The sequence below is a fragment of the Bombus pyrosoma genome, linkage group LG14 (genome assembly GCF_014825855.1).
Source record: "Bombus pyrosoma isolate SC7728 linkage group LG14, ASM1482585v1, whole genome shotgun sequence".
In the NCBI taxonomy this organism is placed as follows: Eukaryota; Metazoa; Arthropoda; class Insecta; order Hymenoptera; family Apidae; genus Bombus; species Bombus pyrosoma.
In genome coordinates, this window is record NC_057783.1 from 1,550,612 (window position 1) to 1,572,999 (window position 22,388).

The 22,388-nt window shown below is 43.9% G+C and overlaps 1 protein-coding gene across 1 annotated transcript; it reads left to right on the plus strand.

Moving 5' to 3' along the window:
* Positions 1 to 6,696: 6,696 nt before the first annotated feature.
* On the plus strand, positions 6,697 to 22,005 carry LOC122574708 (growth/differentiation factor 8). Its single transcript, XM_043742615.1, has 3 exons — positions 6,697 to 7,366; positions 18,128 to 18,743; positions 19,097 to 22,005. The coding sequence occupies exons 1-3, from the start codon at positions 6,994 to 6,996 to the stop codon at positions 19,314 to 19,316; spliced, it is 1,209 nt and encodes a 402-aa protein (XP_043598550.1). The 5' UTR covers positions 6,697 to 6,993; the 3' UTR covers positions 19,317 to 22,005.
* The last annotated feature ends 383 nt before the right edge of the window (positions 22,006 to 22,388 follow it).

The window sequence follows — 22,388 nt, forward strand, 5'->3', positions numbered from 1 at the left end:
TCATGGTCAACGCGTATACCGCGATACGGCCAGTAATAAGTTTAAGAAAGGTTTACATTCGGCTCGCGTATGTATTCCAGCACTTGTTGTGGAAAATTTTCATGAACATTTTAACATAAAACTAAAACGAGAAAGCCCACTGAACAGTAAAGATTTTTTCTTGTTTTCCTTCGGCTTAAGAAATTTTCCAATGATGCGATACGATCGAAAACACGAGAGCGTTAAGAGACATAAATCTTCTATTCCTGATTCCATGGGAACGAATCGGGTCGCAAGAAAATTAGTAGCAACTGTTCCGTTTTAAAACAAACCATGTTTTCTAAGCGTGTGCTTATCGTGTTACACGCTGCTGAAATCTACTTTTTTGTAACCCGAGTATCGCTAAACAGCTTCCCATTATAATTTTCACATCAACACGTTTCAAATACATAAGTGATCGATTTCGTAAGCAACGAACAGATTATTTTAGGAGGAATTTTATAATTCACGCACGAAATGATATCTCGTCGTCCATCGTTATCAACATTATCGAGATTTCACGTGCGGATCTTTACGCGTTTACGGGAAATTTAATTCTGTTTCAGTCCGCGAATGTTTATACGCCAATCTCGCTGCCCTTTCAATCAGCAGAAAGGTTTTTCCATGCTGCGAGGAATACCTTTTACCGTGTTCTTCGATCATAAGAAGGGCAGACAAGTACTTGTGCCTTTTGTCGCATCGGTTCGAGTTAATTTGAATTTCATAGCAGCCATCGCATAAAACGATATAGTGTGTACGCGTTGGAAGACCGTACGAGGAATCTGACCAATTTTCCGTGTACCACCTACACGCCGGTGGGTCAAAATACTCGTATGATTCATTCGTCTAGACAGGTATAAGTATAGTACCACAGGGAAAAGGGGTTGGTAGAAGGGAAGAGAAGATAGTGGAGGCGGGGGCTAGTGCGTGCACCGTAATAAAGGCGTTTCTTCGTCGAAAATGCAGAACGATTTACCGGAAAGCAGGACCGTCGGCTAGCCAGACGGTGATGAATGGACAGGCTCACGCATTACTTGGTAGTCACGGTGATTTATTCCAACACCTCCGGCTATTACGCTTACAGTACTCGGATTACAACCATCTCGTAAGGTATTCCCCGATTAATATTCTAACAAGCGTTTCCATCTCTACGATACTCGATGATACTTTAGGAAACTGTACGATACTTGAAAATCAAGAATCTCGTTTATCCGAACTGATCGGAGAACAAGACAGTTCGGGTAATCGAGCAACTCCAATTATCTCTATTCTAGTTTTTCTTTTTATTGATTGGAATGATAGGAGTTTGCCCGCCTTGCGCTATAATTCTACGATCAATAATATCGGTGAATCGACAGGTTACGAGCTTTCGTTCGCGATATCAATCGCGCGCCGTTTTCAATCGGTGTGACGCGATCGTTGCTGATAAATCGAATTCGTTGAAATTCGACGGCCGTAAAACCGTCGCCAAAGAAGGAAAGATAAAACGCGTTCCCTACACCTAAGCTTTTCGATATACAAGCAAGATCAAGGTTTAGCTGCGACGAGTAAGTGTAAAGTTTTGAAATCGATCGACTCGATAACCTTAGAATGTCCACGATACGATACGTTCGCTGTATCGACTTTTCTGCAAGCCCGAGACTGTGTGAAATATAGCGAAATGTAGCGTAATACAGCGGGAACCTTGTATTTGTTGAGAGCGTTCATTGAGACGTCATGTTTATTCACGAGACAGAGTAGAAAACAAGCAGTGCGTCGAAACGAAACGTATCTGGCGATAAACCAGTTGCAATGTACACAGCGGAACACGATACAACATTATGGTTTCGTCCTCGAAAAAATCTACAACGTCCTAATAGATTTTCATTGTAGAAGACTCCATCTTATAGAATCTTGATTTGTTTAAACGCGATGACAGGGGAACGTTGAGTGGAAAGGCAAGCCACGATGACGTTGAATTTATACAAATATTATATACATTTTGCACGATGTTACTCTTAAATTAAATCTCTTTAAATCCCTCGATTATTTTTTAAATTCCTTTTAAATTAAATTTTATATTTCTTTATTTCAATGGACTACGATGCCCGCTGGCGTGCGATAAAACAACAATATAACAAACGCGATACACGTGCATACGTGTATTAGGTAATAAAATGCAATGTATTAGCTTCAATGTTTTAAATAATAGACGTTTCACATAGGAGAACAACGTCGTTACAACGAACGAGCATTCGTGTTGAAAATGTTGGAACGATTGGAGCTGTCGTTTGGGTAGCAACCAGGGAGGCTTACGGCACAGAGCAGAAAGGAAAGATTTCCAAAAGTAGCTCGTTAGCGCGATACACCAGGGAGAAAAAAAGTGAAGGAGCAGGGATCGTTTTTTCGTCCCACCGGCTGTTATTGGTTTTGTTGGTGCAAGTGTAGCGCTACGATAGTACTGTAACAGCTCTCGATCAGTCCTTGCAATGATAGACGACGGCAGCAACGTGTGTGGTATGTCACAGGGAACATGTGGACCACGTTCTACGATGGGTTTACGCGTTTCTGTAATCTCATTGCCACTTGAATCTTATTTTTTTCACGTTTCTCCGGGCGTTCGTCACGATCACTTTCAACTAATCTCAGCTCGATCTTGTTCGTGCTGAGAATGTGCAATGTTCACGTTTGTTGAAACGTAGAGTGCCAATAAAACTAGATTCGTAACGTACGCGATATATATACGTAGATATATATGTACGTAAAAGTACGAGAGAAATAAAGACGACGAGAGAAAGAACCGGGTGCGATGCAGGTAAATTAATTGTTTAAAGTTTGTCCGACATGCAGAGCGCGGTATGATCGTGATGCGGAGGAACGAGTGGTTGTGCAGATCTTCGTAAACCAAGTTGATTCTGCGGTTCCCTGGGGGCCGGAATCATTTTCTATGGCAAATGGCCAAATACTTTCACGAGATAGAGTTACGAGTTGTATTACTTATACGATAACGTAATAAAAATATAGCGGTACATGAGTAAATGGAAAATTCATATTGTTGTGCCTTGGAGTGTCAACGTTGTTTTGGTTTGTTTGGTTCAAAGGTAAACGAACTCCGGACAAAATATTATCGCTGTTATTTGTATCGTCAACCGGAGCCACATTCGAATTTTTTATAATACCACCGGTCAATACAAATGGATAAGGTGCTCTCTAGGAAAATCATTATAGCGGATCCCGATTAACTCGCTAATTAATATAGCGAATCATATAATACATATGTCATATAACATATATGTCATATAGTATGAATATCGAGCGTAAAATGCTGAACAGTAGCATTGAGCGAGCGACGATTACGACCGGCGTACGCTATCTTTGTACTTGTATTTGAAGTGATTTTAATATACACGAACTGTTACAATTTTATCGCTTTAATAAACCAACACGTATAAAAATCCATTTCAAAGATATACTTGCATCGTTGTACGATTAAGCGGAAAAAAAAGCATTTTCAAGTCTAAAAACCAACGACCGAATATGCTGATCGGGACACACATTTTGCTTTCTGGTATCAAATGTGCACGTCATGGTTTAAAAATAGCCGATTTGACTGTTTTGTAATGCATCACGTAATGCATTTTATACCAGCGCACGATGTTTCATACAACGAAGGATTTGAATTGTTTTGAAAGTCGATTTGGATTTTAGATACGGGAAAAGAAGTCGTTGGTCTATCTCGTTCTTCCTTTCCGCTTCTGTCTCGTATCTTTTCTCCTTTGGTATCGTATCTGTTGGTCGATCTAAAAATTCAATCGACTTTTCGGCATGATCGTGCAAATTTAGCACGCATCGCAATGCGCAAGGCATTCGATCGAATTTTAAATTTCTTCTCATGCTAAATACACGAGATTAAGTCTATTTTCACGAATGTTTGTTAGAGGACCTTGAAACTTCATTTTATTTTCGTTCTCAATATCCCGAATACAAGGGTCGAAGGACCGAATTCGTAAAAAGGCATCGATAATTTGAGCGAAATTTTCTGATCGATTTTCAATGATCTCGAACTGTGCGAACAGATCTATGGCGAATGAAAATATTTCTTCTTGCTATATATATATATATACATACATATGTACTTTTACATTTTAAACTTTCACGACGAGTAGACGACGTACTCGTGGTCCTTCTCGTTTTTATCGTTGAACAATTTTTTTCCAGATCTACCTCGAGGAAACGATCTATTATGATCTATTATGAGACGCGTTTTAGGATGACGTGATGCAGGCCGCGCTGATCCATCGAATTACCATCGATCGTGGATTTTCGAAGCAATACGGAAAAGTAACAAACGGTAAAACTAAAGAACGAGAAAGCAGAAGGAAAATGAGAAAAGGAAAGAGCGAGGAATGAAACGTAGCGTAAGGAACGAAGGTAAGTTAAAAGAGATTAGGATGAAAGATTGCTGGATTACTGGAGAAAGAGGCAACGGATGGACGAGAGAAGAAAGGTGAACCTCCCTGATTAAAGGGTCTGGCGGGGAAGGGGTGCGTGACGAAAGGGGGAACGAAGGGCTTGGGGTAGAGACGTATTAAGGTGGCTACGAGAATGGGGCAGCGGTGGAGGCGAAACTGGCAGCAAAGAGGACGAGGAGTTACAGGAGGAGAATATGGCTATGGAAAGGGAAAAGGTTGTTAGTGGTGGTAATGGTGGTGGCAGCGATGGCAGTGGTGGTGGCACTGGCGGCGGTGGCGGCGGCGGCGGCGGCGGTGGCGGTGACGGTGGTAGTAGAGGCAGCGACGATTGTGGTGGTAGTGAGATGGGAATGGTGCTGTCGGTGGTGATGGCGATGGCGACAACAACAGTAGCGGCAATAATGGTGATGGAGGTGGTGGTGGCGGCGTTGGTGGTGGCGGTGGTGATGGTGGTGGTGGTGGCGGTGGTCGTGGTGGTGGCGGTGGCGGTGGTGGTGGTGGAGAAAGAGAAAGAGGAGGTGGATGCCAGTCTATGGCAGCGGGTGCACGTTCGGGCTCTACATGCGAATACGTAAGATACCAGAGGAGAGAAAAGGCGCTATACGTGGACAAGAGAGAAAGAGATGGTAAGTGAGAGTAAAGGGTAGAAAGAGCGAAGAAGAAAGGAGAAGAAGAAGAAGAGGAGGAGGCCTCCGTGTCGACATATATGCGATGAGAACGCGCGTCTCCTGACTCAGTGCTTGACAAGCTAGCAAGCTCTTAGGATTCATCGAGTTTTACCGGCACAACACGATACAACACGCTTCGCCAGCTGCCTGTCGCTGTCACGCGAGTTCGCTACTTCGCTTCTGTATACTGTTTTTTTCCTTCACGGACCTCTTCTGTTTGGATTCGTTCGTTCGTTCGTTCGTTCTCGTCGTCTCTTTAGCAACCGATTCTTTTCGATTACGGCCAGAAGATCCTGCGAATCGATCCTCTACTTTCCACGATAGTAATTAGAACTTTTGAAGGGGAAACAAGGAGGGGAACAAAATTATTCGTAGAAACAAAATATCGGAAATCGCTCGGATAGGAGATAGAAGTGAAACAAAAGGAAAATCGGCGGCTTTAATTTATTACTGGTGAGATGACGCCCAAGATACGTTTAAAAAGATGCACAGTGCATCGGTAAACGGTGTGTTGCTAGCGCGCACATGTCTAGATTAAAGTTCGCGCGTGAACCAGAGGTCACGAGGGTTCACCGGATCGTTCCGTTCCAAAAAGGATACGGAAGAAATCCGATCGTACACGGCCAGTGAATATCGGCCTCGAGTGCAATGTGGTTTTTAATATATCCTGGTGCTTCTAGTGTGTAACTATGGTAAACGGTATTTTTAGTGATCGCTGTAAACAAGAGTAACGGATTGAGATATGGATCTATTCGGCACGAGGTATCTGTCGTTTACCGTAACGTCGATAGAGGTTTTTTGATACATTATTCGTTTCGTAACTGTTTGTCCAGTTTACTTTGCAATTACAAAGTTTGGAATTACGAAAGAAAGTGGTATCAGTTTCCGGTGAAACTTGACTCGGTACGGACTCGCAAGTACAGAGAGAAGGAACACAAGAGAGAGAATCGGAACCGGATAGCGTATATAACGATCACGATCGCGATCGCGATCGATTCTCTTCGTTTCTGCACTGGATGATGCATCGATCGATGAACGCGATAAAGCGCTGCGCGTTGTTTACGGAAGGAAGCTTTTGGTAAGAGTATATCTGGCATTTTACAAAATCAAAAGGATAGCATCGCCGAATAAACAACGGAAGAAGTTCTTTTCACGGAAGCGAATAGCGGAGAAGGAGGAGGAGCTGGAGCAAGAGAAAGAAGAGAAAGAAGGGGAGGAGGAGGGGGACGAGGAAGAGGAGGAGGAGGAGGAGGAGGAAGAAAAGGAGGGGGAGGGGAAGCGGAGGCAGAAGGCGACAGCGGAGGTGGTGGTTGTGGTAGTGGTGGTGGTGGTATTGGCGGTAGCGGTGGAGGAAGAGGAAGAGGAGGAAGAGGAGGAGGAGGAGGAGGAGGAGGAGAAGCAGGAGGAGGAGGAAGAGGAGGAGGAAGAAGCAGAGAAGAAGGAGAAAGGGGAGGAGGACGACAACAACGACGACGAGAAGAAGGAGGAAGTGGAGGAGGTGGAGGTGGGGGTGGAGGAGGCGGAGGGGGAGGGGGAGGCGGCGGGGGAGGAAGCGGCGACTGCGGCGGTGGAGGAGGAGGAAGAAGAAGAAGAGGAAGAAGAAGAAAAGGAGGTGGAAGCGGAAGAGGAAGAGGAAGAGGAAGGGGAAGAGGGAAAAGCAGACGAACCGTACGAATTCCTGATCCGCGCGAGATAAAAAAAACGGAAGACAGGTGCAAAGGGCGCGATACCTTTGCGGAGAGAGAGGGATCGGTGATAAAATCGGTAAAGCGTAGCGATGAAGTCAAATATCTGATCGCTCGCTTTGCGAGGGAAACCGATCGTAACCGATCCGACTAAGAACGACCTTGAGCAAGATGGTCAGGGGGGCGCTGTTACTACTCTTGCTAGTCCTCTTTGGTGCCTTCGACGTTCCTGGCATCGACAGAGTTCGTATCAAATATCTAGCGAAGGCTGGTAACACCTGTAACGCTTGTAGGATGCACGAAGAGATCAGAGCCCTCAGCCTCGAAGCTATCAAGGAACAAATTTTGAACAAGCTCGGTTTGAAACAAGCTCCGAACATGACGGGCAGAGCTCTGCCAAGAATTCCGCCGATTTCGAAGTTGATGGATATGTACGGAATGCAGGCCGATCAACCTCAACCTCTCGAGCCCAGTACTTCTCATTACGAGGAAATCGACGAATATGCTGCCAAAACAGAGAGCGTCTTCGCCCTGGCACAACCTCGTAAGTTCCAAATCTTCTTTCGATTCTTTCCGATTCGATTCGATTCGATTCGATTCCACGTTGAAAAAAGATCATTCTGTTACACGAGAAAAGTGTCGTTATTCTACTTGACGAAATTATTTTACAGCGTACAATTGCAACGATCGCGCGTCGTACGTTGCAACTGCCGTATTTTTCCTTGGCGACATTAACCGAATTAACCTTTTCGACAACGAGGCAACGAGCCATTCGTTTCGTTTTTCCGCGATCCTATACGCCGCAATTTGTTACATTGTAGTTTAAATTGAAATGTACTTCGTTGTAAACGATCGCTCGATTAAACTTAAATGATGTAACTTGCCCGTGACTTTACCCATTAACGGTAGTTGAAGAGCAAAACTCGCAACAAGATTAGCTTTCTTCGTCGGGGATAAAGTGTCACAGTCGCCTAACGAATTACACGATTCGCTTCGCGTATTTTAAATTCAGTCGATAACTTGCTCGGCTAAAGAAATATTTCAGGTTTCTTCGCTGGTTTCGCTTCTGCCGTCAGATGAAACCAGCAGCACCGGCCATCGATTTGAAATTCGATCTTGTCTTTCTGTCTCGAGGGTTGGTCGCTTCTTTTAGCAGTTTCTCAATTAGGTACGATTGCTTTACGCGTCAAACAGTCTCTGGCAGGAAAGTTTAAACACGGCTTAGATACCGCGCTTAATCACTTTTTACAATTAGTCATTCTACCGTTTCGTAGAATTTCTTCTTGCAATTTTTTTTACAGCAACAAAAGGACAAGCTATAGCTCGCAGTGACTCGCGAAAGTATTTCAACGATTCGTTTCAACGGACATCTTTCGAGATTCAAAAGTTTGCAATTTTTGCATCGTGATCTTTTCGAATGACGAGAACAACTTCTCCTCGTGCTAATTATTTCAGGCACCGTGTATATTCAACAACAAAGTTGCAAGAACGTGCATAAATGTGCATAGAAAAGATGGGTTGAATCCTCGAGGCAAAGATATCTCCACTGTTTTCAACCTATACTACATAATAATTACGTTAAACCGGTGACCTGTGTTTAGGATTGCTTTATCTCTTACAGATACACGCGTCCCCTCTCTTTTTCTTTCTCGTATCTGGAAGAAATCAGGGGCTTTCTCCTTGAAAAAGCAAAAGTCCGATCGAGAGCCGCGCGAAGCCGATCATTTACGAGCGATTTTACATTTAATAGCCGATTTATCTACGATCGTCGGTTGACAGGACTCGCACGAAATACGACACGCTATCTTCCGGCACGTTCTTGGGTGTCCCGTATCTTGTGATTACAGGTGCTTGCGAGAACTTTTTAGAAGCGAGTAATCGTTACATTATCGCGTAATTATAGGGCCATTGTCAGTAGACGATGGAGAGAAACGGCCCGTTAGCGATACTTTGTCGGCGGGATCGGCTGCTATTACACGATCAAACTCTCGTCCGAATAATAGTCAAAATAAGCAAGACACGTTTGTTAACTGCATCCTTGGACGTACCGTGACATAACGTACAGATTTTTCGTGTATCGATCGGAATACATAGGAGGAGGTTTCTTTCAAACGCGTCCACCATCCTTACCACCTTACCACGTAACTATTAGTTTGCTCCGTTTGAATTTACACTTAAACATGGTAATAACACGGTTGGTGAAAGGCGTATGGCCAACGGTTACGGATAAATAGCGCTATGGGAGATTATAATATCGTACGTGAAGATTTCGAGAGTGTAAATTTAGTCGCGTTTAACGATTCCCTTAGTTTCGTATAACCAGATCGTTCATACAAAATTTTACATTTTTACGGACGTAAATAAAGAAAGTGGAGCTTAAATAGAGATTTGTTTGATCTACCAAATAATAGAACGTTACGAAATATATAGCAGAGGATCGACTTACAGAGTTGCATCACTATGATTCTCGCTGATCTTGCCGATTCGAATCTATTCTTCGATTCCTCGGCTTGGTTGCCACTAAAAACATCTTCGTTTCGAAAGTCACTACGCTATCGGGAAGATTAGCCGCTGAAACGATGTCAATAAGAATACACAACGAGTGATTGATAGATCCTTTATATCGTGGAAGACAAGTATCCGAAACACGTGGTAAATGTGTTTCGAGGCGTGTGTGACTCGGCTCGTAAAGATGGCTCTGTTCTTGAGGAGCGCAAAAACTAGAAAAGAAGCTAGCGACGAGAAACACGGATAGATGGAACAAGAGAGATGGTATCATCGTGCCCGATACCGATGTCGATGTCGGTGCTGATGCCGATGCCGATGCCGATGCCGGACCAGTATCGTATTCGTAGAGGGTTATCGCCTTAGGCCACCTATATCGCTCTGTTCGCGAACCGACCGAAATTCGTCGATCGCGCCGGAGGTGGTCGTGCGATCTCGACTATTCGTTTGTGCGAATTTTTTTTCATTCTCCTCTCGTTCCATCCTTCCTCGCCTCTTCGTACCCATTCTCTCAACTTTTTCCATATTCGTGCGTGCCTCTAACATCGCCCCGGCCCCTTTCTCCCTCTTTTCTCTTTCACTCTCTCTCTCTCTCTCTCTCTCTCCTCTCTTTCTTTCTTCTCCCCTTTCGTAGACGCACACGAGCATGCGCATCCACACCCACGTAGAGTATCCCTTATCGTTTTTCGCTCTTTTTCCTCCATTTCTTTTCTTTTCTTTTTCGATGTCGCTTCTCGTCGATGTCGGCATTCTTCTCCTATTCACCTAATTCTTTCTTTTTTTTTTCTCTCTCCTTGTACGATCGTTGCGACTCGTTATCTTTTCCTACGCGTTCATTCTCCGTTTTCGCTTCGTCCCTTCCCCTTCGTTTTCTTGGCCGTTCTTTTTTCTTGCCCGACGAACGGCCCTCTCTTTTCTCGAATTCTTTTCGCTCTTTTTCCCTATCTTTGCCTTCTTTCTCGACCTACTACCTACCTATCCCGATCTCCTTTGCTGAAACGAGCGTCGATTTTTTGTTCGCCGACCTCGAGAGATCGATCGATCTTTGTCACTCGATGGTCGGTCGATCGCCTCGCCTGATCGCCTCGCTCGATCGCCTCGCTCGATCGCGCACGATTCTTTGCTTTTGATGCCATCCGTAAACGTTTCAAACGATTCGAATCAAATTGCAGTCAAAGCGTTGCGTTATCGCGACCGATGGTCGATCGGAATTGTATTCACGCGTAAACCACGAAACTAGATCGTGTTTGTTCGCGGTAATAATTACGTTGCGTACGATGAATCGACGATAACTAGATGAACAGAAATTATTGGTACGAAGCATATAAATTTATACGAATTTATACCATAATTAAGATACAAATTTCCACAGTACTATCTATCTAATTTGTGTTTTTTCCTATATTTCGTAATGACGATAAAATATGAATATAAATTATATAATTAAAATACGAGCCTCGAGTAGATTAGTGTCTATCTAATTTTTTGCTTCTTTTTTTGTATTTTGCGATAACGATGGAGCATAAATTTATTCCAACTTATATTTTATAATTTGGAAGATAAGTTTTTACACGAATTTATGTTCCATAGGTAGAATATAAATTTCGACCAGATCGATATCCGATCCAATAACCCATCCGATTTCTCTTTCTCCCTGTATTTTATATTTACTGCATCTCTTAATAAGAGAGAGCGTCATATGGTAACGCGTGTATCATTTGCGTCAAATAACAGACACGTAAACGTAGTTAAGAGGTCGTGTAAGATAAATCGCAAGCGGAAATTCGTAGTTGAATCTACAACGTTGTTGTGTTCGCATTTACATTCGAAAGCCTTCTATTCTTGCCAGGAATCCGTTAAGCTTCGCTATCACGTTTCCTGACGAAGCTACCAAACTTGCGATTATCATCACATTTTTGGTGTATTAGTTACCGATATTCCTACGTCATTGTTTCTCCATCCCTTTAAAGCTTTATCTTTCGTTTCGTTGTACTCGCTACAAGTTACAAATTTTATCGATGTAATCGCGACAGTATCCGATCTCGGTTGCACAGCTAATGAAATTTCCAAATGTTTCACCTGACACACGCCACGTGTCCATAAAAGGTGTTTCGAGAGTCGTTGTTTGCAAAGAATCGAAGGAAATCGATCGGTATCCCATCGATCGGACCCAATATGTATAAATTGGAGAACGTTTAGCGTAGAACGGGACAAGATGGTCCAGCGATCGATACGATGCACGAAACGTTCATAGCGCGAATTCCAAGTACACACGAACGACGAACCGGCCTCGATCCGCTACGAAGGTCACGGTCGCTGCACAGCCTAGGTCAGGCCCATCGCTTATTATCGCGTTAAGGCTGTCTCTGGAGGTGACAAGCCGTTGTTAGAACTTTTGTATTTTCGGCTGTTACTTGGAACAACCATCGTCGCAACACTGCTCCCTCTGCTATTACGTACGTTCGTTAATAACCCGACGATATCGGCTTCGCAGTATACTCGTTAGACCGCGGATGTTTATACATTCGAAGGCAGGAAAAAGAGCACGATAAGAGAGCGTTTTTGTTGATTTTTTTAACTTCAATGTCACTGTGTGACTAAAACGAAATATTTCAGTGTAAAACTCTGCGATGTTTCGTACAAGTCGTAAGACAAATGGTGTGTCGATGTCTTCGATGTATCAATGACGCGCGCGTTTTTATCGATTTTTCATCTTTAACAACCATCGGTTCTTAATATAACCATGCGCTTTTGAACTTTGGCTAATGATATTATTTTCGTACGCCGCGAATAATCTGCGATAAAGATTCTACGAATATCGTTCTATTAGTAGTAAGGATCTTGATCTTGTCCGCGATACTCAAACATTTTATAATGACAGTTTTCATTTAATTTCGATCGAAGAAAGAAGGACTGTTAATCGTTTGAAATTGTAAGTAAGTCAGTCAGTCGTTCTTTCTATTCTCCTCCCCATCATTTTTCTAGTTTATTTCTGATACAACGAACGTAATACAACGATCCATCGATCTCTCCTTCGTCGAGTTTCATCGTATTTTCGATACGCTGTTAGGCGCGTTAGTCCTGGTGAAATTAATAAATCTGAAATGGATATATTAAACCGTTGGATAATGACAGTGTAGATAGTAACACTGCGGTCAGCATACTCGCAGACAGGCGCCATTCCATCAGTGATTCTCAATTCGTTACGGTCTCTTTCGTTTGATGACTGAAACGTCTCGAAACGCGGGCACCAAGTATACGCGAAAGCGATTGTTCGACCGGTGTCGATACGATTCCATCGGTTTTCTTCGTTTATCTATTTTCTTCTTTGATTTATCGTTGTATCGATAGCAAAAAAAAAAAAAAAAAACGATATAAAGCGCAAATCGAGTTAAATACGATGGCCGAAACGAAAGTTTACGAAAGAGTCGACGAGTACGCGATCGTCGAACATTTTGCAGACGATTTAATTTGATCGTTCCATCGATAGATCCGTTCACAGTGGTTGATTGATCGGTCGTCAGCTATAGTATCGATCTAGAAAACCAGTTTGTCGTGTTCCTGACTCTCGCGAAGATATTAACAGCACGAATATCGGTGCTATGTTGCAACGCGAATGCATTTAAGAACTATTACAGTTACATAACAATTCGATGGGTATTATCGTCGACCGTACCTACAATATCGTAATATTAGATCAACTGCGATCGTATCGGGTTACCGCGCTACCTTACGCAAATTCTCATTTCATCTTGCAACGGAGCTATATTTTCAAACGTTCCACACACTGTCAGCTTTTTCGCTTTGGCTGTTGTCGATGGCTCGCGGAAATATTCAAACGCTTGGAAAAACCGTTTACGTAGGAGCGCGACGCGGAAGCTTCCCGACAAAATTCGTCCACATAATTTTATTTACGACTCGCGAGGAGAAAGTTAACCGTACGATCCGGTGGATAATTCCGGTGTTTTCTCATCTGCGCCAGTGCGAGGGGAAATTCGTTCGATGAAACGATTCGCGTTATCGTTGATAATTATCCGCGTGTACTCGTTTGCTTTTGCATATACTTTGATCGGAGCGCAGTCGGTTGCGAGAAGAAGCGCCTCTTTCTATATGCTTTTATTTGCTTGCCTTCCTATCTTTCTCCCCTTCTTCTTCGCTCTTCTAACGTGTTTTAAAAGGGACACGTTGGGTCTCGAATGCACGCGATACACGGTGAAGCAGGTTCGTAGCTGAAGGCCCTTTCTCGCGAGAAACAGACAGAGAGAGAGAGAGAGAGAGAGACAGAGCAAAAGAATGGGAATAAGGGTGAAAGAAAGAATAACGAAGGGTGAATTGGGGGGGGCGGGGGGGGGAAGAAAGGGAGAAAGAGGGTGGAACGCGTGACCCAAATGTGAATTTTATCGAGTTACGCCGTGTTATAGTGTCGAAGTGCAGTTGCAATTGCAGGGCGGTTTCGTCACGCGATGCAAATTACTCGAGGGCGGCAGTTTTTACGTCCGGTTTCGCGGCGAACGAGAACCCCTCCGGATCTCCGTTCCCTTTTGACGACTCGAACTTTCCACGCGGAAAGCACTCCTTCTTTGAACGAGTACCGGAAACACGATAACTGCTTCTAGATACACCGCCTTTCAGAGGTATTTCTCTGTACGCGATAAACGAGACTTATCATTCGATCGTGCGTCCGATTCGCGATTAATTTCAGATTCTGACATGTACGTGTTTTGGTAGATCGCACGACAAGTAATTTTAATTTGAGTCGCGTGAACGAACGTTCTCGGAATCGTGTAATATCGTGTAATATACTACTGTCGCTTTCTACGAATTTTTATGGGTGACGAATCGAGGGGATGAAACAACTACCAGGGACAAAGACACGGCAACGAAATGGAACGAAATGGAACGAAACGGAACGAAATGGAACGAAACCAATTGAAATGGATGCATTAGCACGTTAATTTTGGGGTTCAACGACCTGTCGCGCGTAGGTGTGCAGATACATCTCTGGACTCGCGTCAAGTTTTACCCTGTTTGCAAAGTTGCAAGCGCTTGAACCAACGAATTCCATCGAGTCTCTTCGTCCATTGTCAGATCGTTTCGTATTCACAATGCTGCTCGTCTGTGAAGGATGCAAAATGCGATGTAATCTTCGAAAACACAACAAAGTACGTGGCAACGGTGGAACCGACGTTGAAAACAGAGATTTCGGTGGCACGGCTTTGACAGACACACGCTAGAAACGAAATACTTGTAAACGGTATAGAAACTTGCAAAAGCTAGCTGAACGAGTTCGTTGGCGAAAACGAACAATTTTTCGAGAAATAAGTTGAAAGTCTGATTCTGGTTAAACGTTTCTTAAGTTTCGTTAGAAATTCGTGAAACGGTGGCGCACCGTACGAGCATTGGATCGGGTCAGATCGAATTGGAGCGATTTCGCCTGTAAATTTTGAGCATTTGGTTGACGCACGTTTAATCTTATCGTGTCGTGTGCCGTTGGTAGACGATTTGTCGCGTGATATTTTTAAACGTCGCCGCCCTTAAAGCGACAGCTGCTACGACGAAGAGTGAAAGAACTGGACGATAGCGGCGAAAAGTGCACCGAGGATGAGAATGCGGGACGAGGGGACGTGAAACCGTCTCTCGTATCAATTATTTCTTCATTTATTTATAGGCAGGGCCACGACACCGTGGTATCACCGTTGTTGTTTTCCATCATTTCCACTCGTACAAACTTCGTTCTCCTTTTCATTTTCCCTTTCGTTGATTCGACGATCACGGTCTCGGCAACCGTGTCTCATTATTTCTAACGCTTTGCTCGCTATATTTCGACATTTTCAATACGTCCGTTCGTCTTTGACGTAAATTTCGACGAAACCTCCACTTGACGCGTTATCGCTTGACTTTCGTCTCGCACGTCACACGCAATCGCCAAGGTGTTCCGTTGGACGGTGCGTTACCCGTGTAACGTAAGAAACGTTAACGTTTTCGTTCGAGGAAACGTCTCCGATCCTCCATAGCTTTCTCTCGATATCGCGAATACGTAGGAACGCATCGTGCATGAATCGAAAACACGATACCGAACAGCGTAAGAACCTTAACTAGAAAACGATTCTATAGTGCGGTCTTGCAATGCGACTGACCTCTGTTCGCTAAAACTATATTTATCTCAAGCGCCGAAGCACGGTGTGTACTTAATGTTTTAGCTTTATTGTTTCTCTGTTCTACGCTACGACCGGTTTTTTCTCTTTTCTTTTCCGCCGCATCCAACCTCTTTCTTCCTCTGTCGCGCTCACTCTACGCATTTATTTGTGTCTGCCTGCTCTCGCCACCAAATATAAAATCCACGTACTGCGTTCCGTCGACACGTGTTTCTAATTGGCCGATTCCTTTCCGATCGCGCGACAGAGATTTTCGAAAGGAACGGCGTTCGTATCGGCCGTGGACAGGATCGTCCTATCGATTCGTCAAACGACGCCCGACGTCAAACGAATTAAACTTCATTAAACGACGTACTCGGTCGATTTTCGAGCGCGACGCGCTACGCGATTAACGTGACTTTCGGTTTGCCCTTTTTCGAATTCGAACTCGGTGGTTTCCCACCCTTACCACGTTAGACGTGCTTTTAGAAGACTTCGTGCCAGACGGGCGGTAGCCGCGTCTGGACGAAAATAAAATTGCCATCTTTCTGTCTCGCCGCTCTTTCCATCCACGCCTTTCGGCGGGAGCATGACTCATTCCTGCGTCTGACCTGCAAACACAAAGAAGGGCAACTCCTAAATTAACGGAAAAGAAAAAAAAGTAGCTGACGAGCAAGTTAAAATCTTTTGAACGAAAACGGCTCGAGCGTTGAAACCTACATCGAGCCATTGTTGCTACGCTTGTCGCATACGGTGGCTCGCAAAAGCTTGCACATACCTTTAACGAATCACCGCGTTATGCCGCGTATCCTATGAAACATTTTCAAATAACCTGGCTGTTATACGAAGCTGTTTTACGCTTGGTGTTACGATTTCAAACGTACCAACGTTTCCACGTTTCCTAGGATTTTTGGTAATTTTGTTTGGGAACGACGTTTGCCTGTGACAGGTGGGTAGAGTGACAGAGACCAAAAGGCGGCGGAGGTGGAGATGAACGCGAGGGAAGAACGACGTTCCGTCAGTCAGGCCGCAATTAACTGGCGTATAAATCGATTTAAAGAGGGATTCGGTACGCGGAATGCTCCGACTGCTAATTGCTCGTTTCCATGACGATGCGTCTGGCGTGGGAAAGAGAAAGCACGAATTCGCAAGCAGCGAAAGGAAGGGGGCATTCTGATAAATAATTATCTCCCAATGCCGCCGAAAATCAAACGCATACAACGCGGAATATGACAGTGACAACGATAACGATATCGAATTCAGGCGAACCATCGCGAACCGACTCTTCGATCCCTTACTCCCGTCTGGTTGAGAATTAATCAAATTCACCAACGTATTTGACAAACCCGCGATTTTCGATTTTCTCATAGGACGAAGCCTCCGAAGGCGATTCTGTCGTTCTCGATATATTTGCGGTTCTTGGCGTTTCGATCGTGTTTTTGCTAGCACGTTGCGCTTTGTTCCGACGTTTCGTGAACATTCCACTTTGCTTCTTCAGGGCAGACTCTTCGGTAGACAGCAGCAGAAATAGTTTCAGGTCTGCCCTGAAGAAGCGAAGCGCGATGTTCACGAAACAAAATGCGACGTACTATAAAATAAGAAGAAAGAAGAAGAAGAAGAAAAAAGAAAAAAGTTGTTAAAAAAGCTAAAATTTGGTATTCTTGCTCGATTCGCTTGTGTCGTAAGTGTATCGCGTACAAGTATGTATAACGGCGATTCTATCTTCGCGTTGGGTTCTGTCAGCGCACGTTGAACGCAGGTTGACGTTACTTTGGACACGTTGTGCACAAGCGAGTCCAATTCTAGAAACGATCGTGGCGAGAAAACCTCTTAACGAACGAAAGAAGAAAAGAGCGGTGACACGTGGTGAGATGGTCGGTGTCTGAGAAAGGCGGTATCATTGAACATAGAGAAACGTGCTGGGATTCGCTCGAATACCGGGACGAGTTTGTTTAGATGGCGGGACAAACTCGCGACGGTATCGATACGGAAAGGAAGAAATTGGCGATTGATCGAGCGAGGAAAAACGTGGTCGCGTAACGGTACGATTTGAGGTAGCTTTACCCTTGATGGAAGCGGTCTCTCACCGAGGCACATACAGGTACACACGCATCGAACGATGGCCTGAATAGAATCGAGGAGACTAACGTGCCTCGCTACGCGTCTGTATAAGCTCGCTTCGCCTTTTTTCGTTCTCCCTTGCTTCTGTTCTTCGACGATCGACTTGCGCCGAACGTCGATCGCCGTGATGCAGGTCGCCTGAAACGCTAGCTCGAACGCTAGTCGTTGCCATCGACGTAAATATCGGACACAAGCACGCGAGCAAACCAAAGTCTTCGTACTTGTCGAATAGCAAGAAACCGCGCGGCTACATCACCGGTTGTTCTTGATTTATCGCCAATCGCGGAGCCTAGGAACTAGCAACGTAGCAGTAACAACCATCGTGCACGACCGTCGTAGCACGCGGATTATATCGACCATTGATTCTTCGGATCTTGCCAGAATTTTCCTCGTTACTTTCTTCCGTTCTATTTTTTCTTCGCTCTCTTTCTTTTCCCCTTCTGCGGCTCTCTGTACAACTTTGTGCTCGCCGCACATACTTTGTATTCTTTCGATCGTACGTTTCTTGTTAGTTTAACCGGCCTGCTGCTATTTTTCGGTTTCAGATCAGAGGCTACGGCACTCGAAAGGCAACTTCGACGTTCTCTATTTCAAATTCTCCGACAAGGTAATCCAGCATCGCGTGACGAGGGCGGAATTATCCCTGTGGATATGGGGAAGCAACCAAGAGTCCTCGGAACTGGACGAGCCTAGAGATTTGGAAAGCACGGAAAGTCACGAAGATGGTCCAGTGACGATCACGTTGCAAAGGATCCTTCGTGGCACGACGGAAACTGGTGGGCCATCGTTGGGCCCACCTTTGACCACGAAACACCCCCGGCCGGTCGGTTGCAGAGGCAACTGGGTAACGATCGAGTTAAGAAGAATGGTCGCCGAATGGTTCAAACATCCGCGGGATAATCTGGGAGTAGCGCTCAAGATTTCCAGTCCCGGAGCTAATCATCGCAGAAACGCGAAGTTGGTGGAGACTAATCCCGGAGCTGAATACGCGCCGTACCTCGAAGTACAGACGCAAGAACTCGACTCGAGAAGAGGGGCGAGGATCAAGAGAAACGTGGGACTTAATTGCGACGAAGCTAGCCAGGAGACCAGATGTTGTCGATACAAGCTCACCGTCGACTTTGAGAAGTTTGGGTGGGATTGGATAATCGCTCCCAAGAAGTAAGTACCTGTGCCGCGACATATTGAAAGCGAAGCGACCGTCTCTTTTTATTCTCGGAACGGTGACCTTCGAACGGGCAGAGTCAAAATTCAAGATCATGTACGTGATATTCGTCGAGTAGCGACCTAAACGTTGGGCCAAAATAATACTATCGTATCGTTACATCTGCGTACATCCACGGAAATTCATGCTTTTACGATTATAGTTTGAAAAATGGGAAATTCCTTTGGTCTCCGGTTGCGTACGGTCGATACGTTGTCTTATACGTGGAATTATCGCGCGATCACGGCCGACGTGGTTATCGCCGAGCTTGTTTTATCGATGCGATTACGATTTTGATTTTGTGCCTTAGGTACGATGCCAATTACTGCTCGGGCGACTGTCCGATGGCCTTCCTGCCAGCATATCCAAACACCCACATCGTCAGCCTGGCGGAACCGCCTAACAACTCTGGTCCATGTTGCGCCCCGAGGAAACTCTCCGAGATCACGATGCTGTACTTCGATAACGAGTATCAAATCGTGTTCTCGCGATTACCAGGCATGGTCGTCGAGAAATGTGGATGCTCATAGCTCGAGAATTATAGCTCGAGAAGAGCAACGACGGCGAGGAATATGTGAAGGCTCGTTTAATTCTTTTAGAGTCAACTACTATTAAAGATTATCGATAATTATTCTGTTTCTTCCCACCATTTCCATGTCTCCTCTCTTCTGTTCTTCTTCTCCTTTCCTTTCGTCTTCCTACTTTTAAGTTTTACCACGTTACTCCCTTTGTCCGTTCCTCTTTCATTTCCCATGAAAATTCCTTCGATTTCCATCGATAGTCGGTGACCGTTGTCATCGTAGTCGTCGTCGTCGTTACGTCTTCGACGAATTCTCATTCGATAGACTGAAAGTGCCTTGTTCGGGGTGGTTTAAGTACCGCAGATCCCTCCTTAAGGAACACGAGAAACGAGATTGCTCGTATAAACTTAACGAATGCAAACAGGACAGCGATCGCAAGAGATCCGCAATGTCCGTCTTTTTTAAACTAGTAATAACGGGCACCTTGATAGTCGTTTATGATTCATGACAAGGCGTATAGTTCCTAGAGTCACGGTATTATTATTAAGGTGTCGATGCGTTTACACCTGATCTAAGAGAACGACCGCGAAAGAATTATTTTTTATACGGGAGCTTATCGCATTTCTAATCTCTCCTCGGTAACTGGTTTTTAATGGTCCGTCTTTATCGAGCTAGGAACTTTTACGAGTCAATGTAAAACGAAAACAATCATCTTATCGCAATGTTTCCTTGCGCATCGTTGCCTTTCTAAAAAAAAAAAAGAAAAAAAAAGAAAAGAGAAAAAAAAAGAAAAGGAAGAAAAGCAAAGATGCGAAGATGAAACGATTCGTTTCCGGTAGTCGTCGTTGATCGGTGAAAACGTGTTGGCTTACAGATCTCTGTGTACAGTGAATCTTTTCTTTTTCCTATGTATCTATCTTCTTTCTTCTCTATTCCGTTTCTCTTTCTCTCTCTCTCCTCTTTTTTTTTCAGAGAAATACACACACGCGTACGAGCCGGCGCGCGCGCGCGCGCGCACACACACACACACAGATATCTTCTTTTCAAATAAACATACATAAACGCAAAATTTTCTCGCTCTCTTCTCTTCTCTTCTCTTCTCTTCTTACTTTCTTCATTTTTGTCTGGTTTCTCTGTTTTGGTGAGCCATGTGAATGCGTGCATAGGAAAGTGTGTAGGAGTCGTGGTGTAAATATGTCGTACCTAGGTCGTACTTTGTCGCTTTTCTTCGAATTTCCTTGAATTTCTCACTCCCACCATCGTCATGTCCCTCTTCCCCCTTCACCCCGGGAATCTACGACAGAAACATTGCTTACGTACGTAGGCTTGCGAATGCATGTTCTTTTTCTAAAGTGATTATACGGTCCGTTTTTGGTACATGTATAAGTACGAACTGTAACACCTGACTGATCATATTCGGAATCAACAAGTACCGTTTTTATTCGATCGCGAGCCACTGTCGGACTTAACTCTTAGAAGCTATCGTTCTCAAGAATATCGCGTTAATTGTATGGGTGAATTTGTATTATTGTTACATCGAACATAAGATGAAAAATAAATAAACTTATCGTTTGCCACTGTAACACGGCGGTCATTATCATTGCGATAATATCGAAACAAAAGTCACGAGAAATTTCATCCGCAATAGCCTTTGAGGGTTAACGCGACAGAGAACGTTTGTTCGCGCTATACCTAGACTGTCGATAAATCGCGTCAATCACAATTATAATTTACGTAGGTATATTTGTATATGTGTATATCGTGGCTAACTTGCAGCCTTCGACTTCGATGAAAGTGACGCACGTTTTTAGGAAGATGAGATTCAAAGACGTTCGCAGCGGCTACGTTTTTTCATCATTTGATAAATTATGGTAGTATCGTTGCGATATTCTAGTTGCTTGGCTGCCAAGTACGCCGACCGAGTGAACGTCCCAGTATACATAAGACGTTTTAAGCTCGTTTCTAAGTACGTTATCCTCAGATTCTTAGAACTTTCCGTAATCTTCGTGATCTACGACAAGGATAAAAACGAAGATAGAAACGGCACGTTCTATCGTTTTCTTTTTCTTCCTTCTCCAGCGCAATCATGTAGTTTTAGGAATGTTTTCTCTTTTTACAAATGTTACGGCCTTCTCGAAATTACTCGTTTTACTTTCTTAACTGTATGATATCGTCACGGTCTATTAACCGGTTTGAAATTCTGCGCAAGTATGTGTGAAAAAAATAGAAAAAGGATCTCTATAGTTCCTCTCTTATTAATTAAAGGACCCATTATCCCAAGCGTGTAACACCTTTCGCTGAAAACTTTGACAACTTGCAACTTTCTTTCACTTATTCTCCGAAATAGCTTGTCGCCACCTTCCTTCCTTGTCTTTTTTACCCCCCTTCTTTCCTTTTTTCTCGCCCAGTCTCTTTCCCTTTGTTTCCCCTGCTTCCTCGCTCCACGCTCCTATCCCTTTACGCTCGTTGTCTGCGAATCCCATTCCTTTTTTTTTTTCGCCTGATTTTCATTTTTCGTTTGTTTGTCAATGTGTACCTAGAATAAAAAATTAATGGAATTGTGTACTCTCAGTATCCAAACAAGGGCGGCGAATACTGCATACTTATATATATATACATATATATATAATGTGTACTTCCTAGGTAGAGAGTATTCATAGAATATTTATTCGCTGAAATAAATGGTTTTTCGATGAAAGAGGTGTATCGATTTACTCTTCTTTTAAAACATTCTTTCCATTTTCTTCTCTTTCTTTTTTTTTTTTCTTTTTCGTTCGTAAATCGTCTAGAAAACAATGTTTAGAACTGGAGAAAGCGTAAGACTGTTTAATTGTCTTTCGTTGTTTATAACGACGATTTACGCTTTATTAAACGCTTTCGTTTCTTCTCCTCCAATCAATTGCAAGATTCATGGTTAACCACGATAAACTTTCGGGCCACAAGATGATTATTATTTCGTATTTACTTTTATTTCATTTGCGCTTAATACACGAAGCTTTTACAACGATTCTTTGACAACGGAAAAATTACTGCTTCGATCGAAACCGTGAATACACGCGTGTCACGCGTGCTTCGCGAGCA